Genomic DNA, 9,928 nt, shown 5'->3' with positions numbered 1-9,928 from the left:
CTGGCATTCCCTGGGAGCCGGACAGAGGTCGTCCGCAAGGTCATGATGCAGCCGCAGTCCTCTGACATTCGCCCGCGGCTCAGCCACGTAATGAAACTCCCTGTAACTCAGGACGTAGGTTCCTTTCTCTAAACCAAGCAGCACTCTTTATACAGAGATTTTTTAAACCAATTAATGTCTTGTGCAGGGCGGGCCTAGAGCACTGTTTCCGTAATTCATATTTACTGAGAACTGCAACGGGGGCCCAAGGGTGAGGGGTGCAGTCCTTCTTTTGTCCTGTCTCTTGGGAGACAGCAGCAGACTCTTCCGGCTAGCCCACCCACCCTGCAGGACCAAGCGCTCGGAACTGTAAGTGCACGGTGGCCGAGCCAGTGTCCACCAGCCCCTCACCCCCGCCGGGTTCCGTCATGTGCCCCGCTGTGCGGCGCCAAGCCCGAGGGTTACCTGAAGACGCATCTGTGCGCGGGGCTCCAGCCAGCAAGCGGGAGCCCAGTCCGTGTGCTTCCTGACGCGCGGGGGAGGCCGGCACCACCTGCTCACCGAGCTTTCTGCACCGAGGGGAGGGATCTGACCTCACGGACACGACCGGCAGCGCTCCAGCCTCGCGGCGACCCCAGGCAGCACACACGCCACACCAAGGTCATAAAAGGGAAAGGCAAACGAGGCATCTGTCCTGGGCGCTGGGAAATAAGGCGCACAGGCCCACGGACTCGAGGTGGAAATAAGCAGATTTAGAAGTTTATGCTAGATGTCAGACATAGCTTGTTTTATTAATATTATTTTTTTCCACTGATCAATAACTAAACTAAAAGAGTTTTCAAAAGAGTAGACGTGCCCGTTCAGCTTAACCCTGGTACCTGCGGGCCCGCAGAGCGCGTCCGGGGGCAGGAAAGTGCTTCGCAGTCTCTTGTGCTTTTCCTCGGACCTCGGCTTCCCGTGCAGGGCGCCTCCGCCACGCCTTGTCTCACAATTCATTCAGCGCCTGCATCGGTGGTGTCCCCACCGTCCTGTGGTTCTCAGGCAAGTCTCAGTCGCACGGACGGTCCTCCAACGCAAGATAAAATGGTAAAAAAGAAAGAAAACGCACTGAGCTGAGCAATACAGTCCCTAGCCGACGGCCTGCTCTCCAACTCCATATTTTAATATAAAATACTCGTACAGCACACTACACCTGTCTGCTAGCTGAATACGGCTACTGGTGAACTCTAGACAACAGAAAAAGGAAATGCTCTCTTCCAATATCTAGGAACAGAAAAGAATTCCAAACACGATTGGGATGTTGCTTTAAAGGCAGGAAAACGTTGGATAAAGCAGCACTTCCTCCGTCACCGAGCGGACCCCACCCCCCGGGGTCCAGTGTGTCCGTCTGTCCCCACGGGGAAGTCCTTCCGCGCACGTCCCCCTGGCTGGTCACAGCTCCCACGCCGCAGTGTCGTCTCCCACCAGAAGCAAGCATCGCTCCAGGCTCCCTCTTGTGACTTCTTCGGTTAAGAGTTAAATAATAATTAATGTTGCTCTAAGAGTTAAAAACCCAGGGTGCAGGCCGGTGTCCTGCTGCGGGTGTCATGTCTCGGGGAGCTGGTTGATGTCCGTCAGCTTGGTGTCATTCAGGATGGCCCGGATCCGCTCCAGGGAGCCCGCCTGCCGGATCCGCTCCAGCTGCACCTGGGAAGTGACAGTGAGTCAAGTGCGTGTGCCTCAGGCCCAGATTTTCCCAAACGGACTTGGTTTCCTGGAGACGGGGGCCCCCTCCGAGAGCTTCGTTGCCCGTGGTAAGCGCTGGGACTGCGGCACGGATGACCCCTGACCCCGCCGACTCCACAGCAGAGTTGGGGGAAACAACCAACCTCCTGGATGTCCCCGCAGCCGGGTGTGGGGCCGAGAGAACCCTCCAAGGGGAGGACCACGCTACGCTGGGCCTTGAAGGGAGGGGTGAGGGGACGGTGGCACGGGGTGCTCAGCAGAGGGAAGGCGGTGCTGTGGGCTAGCAGCTGCGGGAGTTCAAGGACCGCGGGACGCAGGAGACGAGCCAAGTGCCAACGCCGGCCTGGCTGGGAAGGATCTCCCATCTGTGCCCAGGACTTCACTTCCCTCGCAGAGCGCCAGGGAGGGGGGCCTCACCCCGAGGGCCAGCAGGTACGCTGTGCGCAGCAGCGGCCCGTTCCCCAGGGCCTCACCTGCAGGGTCTGAGAAAGCTTTACGAAGTCTCTCTGGACTTGCTCACTGACGTCGAGCTCCGTCTGCAACCTCTGAGCTTTGTTCTTCTCTTCAAACATCAGCTGTTCCACAGTCACCTACAAGGTACAAGTTTCCAGTGAGGACCAACACCGAGCACCACGGCCCGAAACACGCAGGAGACCAGGAAGCCGAAGCCTGCGTCTCCGGGACGACAGCCGCGTGGAATCCAGTGCCTCCCCCCCGGCTGCCTGCTCACGGCCTAAAATGGCTCGAGGACAAAGCCTACCCACTGCTCACCCTCACCCCCAGCAGCCCCGGGACCATGATTTGTCAGCAAAAAGCTGCAGTGAAGACCCCATACCCGCCCTGGGCGGCCCCTGCGACCTCCAGTCTGTCCGGCAGGAAAGCCTTCAGCAGGACCACGCGGGACAGGACTGTCCGGAACACGGACGCGGTGTTTTTATCCCTCAAGGCCTGAACACACAGCTCGCGGAGACCCATCCTAGGAAGCAGGCCTGCGCTCAGCCTCGAGCGGGGCTGATCTCAGGCAGCACGTACTTGGGGGATGGGTCCCACGGCTGGCTGACAGCAGTGTTCACGGCGGCAGCCAGTGCCAAGTGCGCCTATGAGCCTGGAGGGCCGGGCCTGCGGAGCTGGAGGCCAGCCGCGGCAATCTGACTCTCCCAAGGTCCTTTCCCCTCCTCGCATGGACAGCCCGCCAGCCCTCGGGGGCACTGCTCCCGGCTGCCACGTCCTCACACAGGCAGCACACGACCCCACATTCTTAGCACTACTTTTATTAAATTACCAATAAAGGTATCACCTTAGCAGCAGTCTCTTTCTTTAACTGTTCTTCCAAAGTGATTTTCATCTCCTGGAGTCCCTCAAGCTGCTGAGACTTCTCTCTCAGTGTGGCCTCCAGCTGTGAAAGAAAGGGAAAGCCAAGCTGAGAAAGTTCCTGGGGCCTGGAGAAGGAGCCCCAACCCTCGGGCGCCCCAGGCCCTGCACCCCGCCTGCGCTGTGCCCACCCTCTCACACCGCACGCCTACTGTCCAGGCTTCAAGACCTCCTCTTTCTTTCATCAGACATCTGTCAGGGACCTACTACCAGGTCCTAAGGCCTGGGGACTGAGAAGGCAGGAGGTAGACGTGTGTGTGACTGACGGCACGTGAACACGGAGCAGCTTTTAATTCTGCCAGAAAAGCGGACGTGACATTGGCCCTTAACAGAAAAATTCTCCAGAGGGAGGAGAGTGGTAAGGGGAGAAGGTGGGAAGATACTTGAGGGGGACTGTAAAAACACGCTCAGAACTGGGGTGAGTCCCTGCTGTACCAGGCCCTGCAGGTGGCTGCGGGAGACGACCCCAGCTGGGCCGGGAGCACGGGCTCCACCCTGGAGACAGCGGGAGCCACAGGGGTTTGACAGCGACAGTCACGACGGCCACCCAGTAATTCTGAAATACGAAGAGGAGCTGGAGGGGTACACGCTGGAGGCGGAGAAGGACATCAGGCTGGTACGACACGCGGGATGAGCACGGAAGTCTGAACCCAGACAGAGGTGCGTGTGGACAAGATGGGATGCACTCTGAAGCAGGTGACGTCTGCCCCTGTGGCCTCCACAGCACAGGAGCCAGACTGCACTGGGCTGAGGAGGGACCGGAGGATGTGCAGTCCAACGGGACCACAGCATGTTTGTGGAAAAGAGGTCAGGAGGTGAAAGTTACAGGCCCCCGACTGGGAGGAAAAAACGGAGGATGCCCGGAAAAGATGGAGGGATCAGCAATGGAAGGCCCAGCAAAAGCAGGCCATCCCCTCCTGAAGGAGCAAGAACGGGCCGGGAGTGAAGGCGAGAGTGCGCAGCGAGGAGCCAGGACACCGAAGGCGGTCGTGTGGATGATGGGCATGAAGAGGACTGGGGGGGACAGTGGACGGACACACGGACCCGCAGAGCTGCTCAGCCAGTGCCGTTGGCAGCCAGGGGGCAGGGCCGGAAACGGACAGAGTCCGGGCCGCGGGTGTAGGTGGAGACGGCGTGAAGAGGCAAGCAGCTTGGAAGGAAAGACGGTTGAGCCACCGGGAAACCACAGACAGCGAGAAAGGAAGGGTGGGAAGGAGGGGCTGAGAGGGCCGGGCCTGTGGGATGAAGGGCGCACCCAGTGGGGGCACAGGTCAGGGGTCGGTGAACGGAATGGGGTCGGCAGGCAGAGGTGCTGACCTCAAGAGGACCTCAAGCCAGTGAGAAACATGCCCTCTCCTTTGTCAGAGGCTGCGCTCCTGCACGTGACCCCGCCTGCCTGTCCCCCTTTCCCCGCGCGGCCTGTCTTCGTTCGCTTGCCCCGGCACTGCGGGATTCGAGGAACAACTTCCCGCGAACCTTGGGAGACTCACCTGTCCTTTTTCTACTTTTATTCTTTCTAGTTCAGCTTTTAGACTAGAAATGGAAGCTAGAAGGGAAAAAGGAGAAGCGTTAGCGCTCACTGATTACTTTCCTCGTTTGCATCTTCTACCGCACGCTCCATCTCGGTGAAAGCAGACACTGAGCGCCGGAAAGCAGCGCCCCCTTCTCAGGTACCCAACCCCCCGGCAGCAGCATGGAGCTCAAGTACAGGCAGAGGCCACACGGAGTGTGTGTCCTGCACCACGTCTAACTCCGGGGGTGCGGGGGTGCAGCCCAGCAGGGCTCTGGTGACACCGCAGGGTTCTGCCAGCAGCAGCCAGCTCCACTCCCTGAAGGGGGATTGTGCAGCTGTTACGTCCCAGTTAAATCTGAATTTACTCTGGATGTACCAGAACATCTGAAAACCCCTTCATTCTTTCCTCTACCTCCCCTACCCATTTTCTATCTTCCACATTCCTAAACCAGACAGTACTGTTTGTAATCCGGAGGTCGGCCCGCGTCCCCACCCACTTCTCCAGGACCCTGCACTCCACCCACTTCTCCCAGGCCCCACCCACCTGCCCCGCCCACAGCCCGCGTCCCCGCCCACTTCTCCCAGGCCCCACCCACCTGCCCCGCCCACGGCCCGCATCCCCACCCACTTCTCCAGGACCCTGCGCTCCGCCCACTCCCCCAGCCCCGCCCACGGCCCCGCCCACGGCCCGCGTCCCCGCCCACTTCTCCAGGACCCCGCGCTCCGCCCCCGCAGCAGGGCCGCGTCCTCACCTAGCTCCTCCTTGCAGTTTTCTATCTCCAGCTGCAGGGTCTCCTCGAGGTTCTCCTTCAAGCACTGCTCTGCCTGAATCTGCTCTTTCAGGAACAGGATCTCGGCCTTCAGCTTCTCCTCCGTGTGCTCCGCCGCGGTCCGCACGTGCACGATGCTCTCTCGGTATTTGAGGACGAGCTCCCGCAGCGCCTGCACGCGAGGAACCAGTGCTCACCAGGGGTGTGACGGGACAGACCAGACAGCCCGCCAGCACTTCCTGCCACCAGACTCGCGGGTGTGGTTTTAGATGGTTCAGAAGCTAAGAGCGAGCGCCAGCTCCCTCAGGCTCCCCGTGATAACGTTCAGCATGGTGTAGAAAGAAGCCATGTCCAGCCACCAACGTGCACTGCGGACCGCATGTCTCTCCCTCAACACTAGAGCGGCTTCGAGGCTCCCACGATCCGCGGGCTAACTCTGGGGGCAGACGGCTGGCGGTGAGGACCCAGAAGATGGAAACGGGGAAGCGAGTGTGGGATCTGAGGACGAAGTGGATGTACTCACTCGGGGACTCAGACACTTGCACGGCTGAACGGCTGCCACAAGCCGGTGCTACCAAAGAGCAGCTTTCCAGGCTGGGCGCCTGCCCCTCTATGATAAATTCAGTTGACATCTTATTTCCCTAAATTTTAATTGTCCTCCTTAAAAAAATCCAATTATATCCTGAAGGAACTCTAAGGTGAATGCTGGGAATCTCAGATAACTACCACATGTATACGAAATCAATAACAGCAGAAAAAAGAGTAATGAGAACACGGGTAAGAAAAACCTCCGAAGATCTACTCCTGGAGCAGGTCTAAGAATCAGGCCTCACAGGCCAGACTGCTTACGTGCTTCAAGCATTCTAGAAGTGTGGTCAGTCTAGGAATGCAAAGTCCAGAGAGCACGGAGAAGAGGATCACGCCCCCACAGAGAACCGCTCATCAGAGCGCTGGGAGCACAAGCGGACAGGTCCCTACACTCTCTCTGCCGAGATCAGCCACCAGTTCAGAAGGGGGAGCACCAGTGACCTGCATGGAGACACAAGGCCGGCAGGGCAGGGGGCAGAGATAGGGTGCTGGGGGCAAGTCCGCAAGGTGGCCCCATGAGTAAATACAAACAAAAACCAACAGTAATGTTAATACGTACACAGGAAAAAAAAACAAGGAGGCCCAAATTGTGGAGGTTGAATCTGCAGGGTAGGATCAGGGAAAACTGTTACAAAACTATAAACTTCTGTAATGTTGACTTTTAGATAATTATAATTTTTTTAAAAAACTGACATGAAAGATCTCACAAGTAACATCTATTTTGTTTTGAAAATTGCTCCAAGAAGTCTCTTCCTTGCCTGTACTGTTGACAGTCTCCTTGGGTTTAGCCTCCGATGCCGTTTGCGGATGTTGAAGGACGTGATGATGGGGCAGCCCCAGGGCGGGGAGGGTCAGAAGATGTGAACGTGCCCGATCCGGCTGATCTCAGGCCGGGTTAGTAATCGGATGGGAGACGGTCAGGACCGTCTCTGGGAAGTGGGTGGTTTCACAGCCCAGATTTGTCCAACGACAGAGGAACAGAAGTGACCCGGAGGGGGGCGGGTGTCGTTCACCCTTTCCAGTGTGATACAGAAAACCAAGCACCATGAGGAGCCAGCCTGGCAACCCTTCACACATCCCATTTCTGGTGCACTCTCAGCCTGGCCCCGCAGGAGTCACAGACCGACTTGGCAAAGAATTCTCGGGACACTGAAAGCACGAGCAACAGGAGGGAAAATAGGTAAAGCGGACTTTCTCAAAGCTCAGAGCTTTTGTGCTTCAAAGGGCACCATGAAGGCCGTGAAACAGACAATCTGCAGGGCGGAGCAAAATATCTGCAAATCATTTATCTGGAGGGACTTAGATCCAGACTAGATAAGAACCATGTAACTCCACAGTAAAAAATAAATAACCCAATTTAGAAATGAGCAAAAGATCTGAACAGACGCTTCCCCGAGGAACACAGACAAATGGCCAATACACGGATGGGAAGGCGCTCAGGATCATTGGCTGAGCGAGCAGGGAGTGCAAATGAGAACGAGAGGCCGCCCCACACCCACCGGGACGGCTGGAGCAAACAGCGAGACGAGTACCAGCGAGGACGGGAGGGACCCTCAAGCCATCCCCGCGCAGCTCTCACAGGCCCTTGCAACTCCTCTGAGGTTTGTCCCCAAGAGAAGTAAACCCCAGTGCGCACACGGAGATGCCCCGAATGCCAAGCACAGACCAGCAGGTAAACGAAACGTCCACACGGCCACGAGCAGGCGCTGGGACGCCGCTCCACAGCACGGCGGCCCCAACAACAGCTGCTGTGGGGAAGAGCCACACACACACCACCACACGTGGCAGGATTCCAGCCCCACGGAAGTCCACGGCAGGGCCGTCCACGGGAAGAAAAGAGGTGCAGGGCGGTGGGGAGAATGAAGGGGAAGGGGCTTCTGTTTGAGGTGATACACATGTTCTGAAACTGTGGTCATGTGGTCACATCTGAGAACATACTAAAAACCACTGAACTGTACGCTTTCAGTGGGTGAATTACTCGGTATGTGAATTCTATCTCAGTAAAGCCTGTTTTAAACCAGAGTTGGTTGGCGGCCATTTCAGAAACGGTATTAGTTTGCATTTTTGATCCCGTGGAAAGGAGTTACCTCCACAGTGTCTGGGAGAATGAAGTCTTCGGCTTGTTGTAGCGACACGTGCAAGCTATGCTTTCCCTGCAGACTGTCGTTCTCCTTCTGTAACCTCGCCAGCTCTTCCGACACCTGCTCCCGTGACTGCATCAGCACCGCCTGAAACACACACAGCGATCACAGCCACCCGGGGTCCCACCTGCTGAGAGCTGCCCCAGAGAAGAAGCAGGCCAAGCCGAAGGAGGGCCGAGGATCGGGGGACGTGATGAGGCTCTGGGAGACTTCCAAGAAGCCGCCCAGACACGCTTCTGTACTTGCAGTCTTTTCATCTACTTGAGGAGACAGGCAAGAAGCAAGGCCTGAGTACGTTCTCTACTGACCGCTGAAAAGTACTGGGTCTGTCCCCGACAGCCCTGCACCTGCAGCGGCCGACACAGCCAGGACTGTAATCCCATGGAGCACGTACTGCAAGACAACTGCGTCTCCTCACGGCATCCGTTCAACAGAAGCAGGGAGAGCCAAAGAGCACGGTCTTCCTCCTTCGCACGTGCACATGTGGACATGCAGTCATCTCAGGCTCTCTGTGAACGGCCCAATGACCCCAAAGAAGGGAAGTCATCAGGAGGAGCCACGGTTAGGAAGGACCTGAGCAGCTCGTTCTTAGAATGGGACAGGCTCCTACTTCTGCATACTGACATGCAACATAATTTTAGGTATTTAACGAGAATTTGAGTCAACATAAAAGTTATTCCAGTGAATCTGACTATATCATAAAATTCTACAAAAGTCTTTGATTTCTGCTCATTTTTAATACTCATGTAACTTAAATGTAAATATAATTACTCCGCCAACACTTCTTTAGCAGCCGCTACGCTCTACGAGGCACTGTGCGGCACACGGGGTACAGAGATAAAAGCCAGAGCCTCTGGGGCGCCTGGGTGGCACAGTGGTTAAGCGTCTGCCTTCGGCTCTGGGCGTGATCCCGGCATTGTGGGATCGAGCCCCACATCAGGCTCCTCCGCTATGAGCCTGCTTCTTCCTCTCCCACTCCCCCTGCTTGTGTTCCCTCTCTTCACTGGCTGTCTCTATCTCTGTCAAATAAATTAATAAATTCTTTAAAAAAAAAAAAAAAGCCAGAGCCTCTGCCCTAAGAAGCTCACACCGGGGTGGAGGGAGAGCTCGGCAAAGCGACAACCGCCCGGCGGAAGTGGTCCGAGCGCTGGGACAGAGAGTGGATGCAGCAGCGGTAAAAGGACAGAGGTGTCCCAAGGGGAGAGGCTCAAGGCCATTTCCCAGAGAAGGTGATCGCTGCATCCTGAAGGACCAAAAGGCTGCTGGTAGGCAGGCAAGGTCACACATGAATTTTTGTGAATTTTCCTGGCTCGCTCTTCTCTTCAGACCAGAATCCGCTGTGCCTTAGGCTCACTTCTAACCCACTTACAACGTCATGTTATATTAACATCCCACTCTCTCTGGGACGTGAAAAAGGGGAAAGAATAAAATGTATATAGTTGCTAACTTTTGTAGAGAGAAAAGCACAAGGATAAAGCAAAAATAAAATGGGAGCGGGTAAGAACGGGGTGAAAGGAATAGGGAATGGACGAAATCTGAACATTTATCCATTTTTATAGTTTTGACTTATGAACCATGTTGCATGTTCAAAAAAAAAAAGTAAATCAAAAAGGAAAAAGGAAAATCTGAAAATGTAATACAAACGGAAACAAATGGAACTGGTAACATAACCACAAAGGAAATGGTTACTTCAAGTAACTTGAAACGCAGCCCGTGGCCTGTAAATCCTTAGCTGGGATCCGTTCTAAGGGCAAGAAGAGCTACGAAGAAACATGGAACCTCGCTCCGTAGTTCTGCTGTTGGTAGTACTGAAGTGGTCACTCTGGAACTGTGCTGTCCCC

At 56.0% G+C, this 9,928-nt stretch overlaps 1 protein-coding gene across 2 annotated transcripts in view; it reads right to left on the bottom strand.

The window, feature by feature from the left end:
• Positions 1 to 745: 745 nt before the first annotated feature.
• RABEP1 (rabaptin, RAB GTPase binding effector protein 1) overlaps positions 746 to 9,928 on the bottom strand; it is a 93,080-nt gene continuing 83,897 nt past the window's right edge. For both annotated transcript variants that reach the window (XM_048226906.2, XM_048226907.2), the window contains 6 exons: positions 8,034 to 8,174; positions 5,341 to 5,530; positions 4,566 to 4,621; positions 3,002 to 3,100; positions 2,178 to 2,294; positions 746 to 1,665 (listed from right to left, as the gene is read on the bottom strand). In XM_048226906.2, the coding sequence (XP_048082863.1) occupies positions 1,564 to 1,665; positions 2,178 to 2,294; positions 3,002 to 3,100; positions 4,566 to 4,621; positions 5,341 to 5,530; positions 8,034 to 8,174 (705 nt within the window). In that variant the 3' untranslated portion in view covers positions 746 to 1,563. The remainder of the gene's footprint in view (positions 1,666 to 2,177; positions 2,295 to 3,001; positions 3,101 to 4,565; positions 4,622 to 5,340; positions 5,531 to 8,033; positions 8,175 to 9,928) is intronic.

The sequence above is a fragment of the Ursus arctos genome, unplaced genomic scaffold, assembly GCF_023065955.2.
Source record: "Ursus arctos isolate Adak ecotype North America unplaced genomic scaffold, UrsArc2.0 scaffold_14, whole genome shotgun sequence".
Classification (NCBI taxonomy): Eukaryota; Metazoa; Chordata; class Mammalia; order Carnivora; family Ursidae; genus Ursus; species Ursus arctos.
This window is presented reverse-complemented; position numbering and strand designations above follow the sequence as displayed.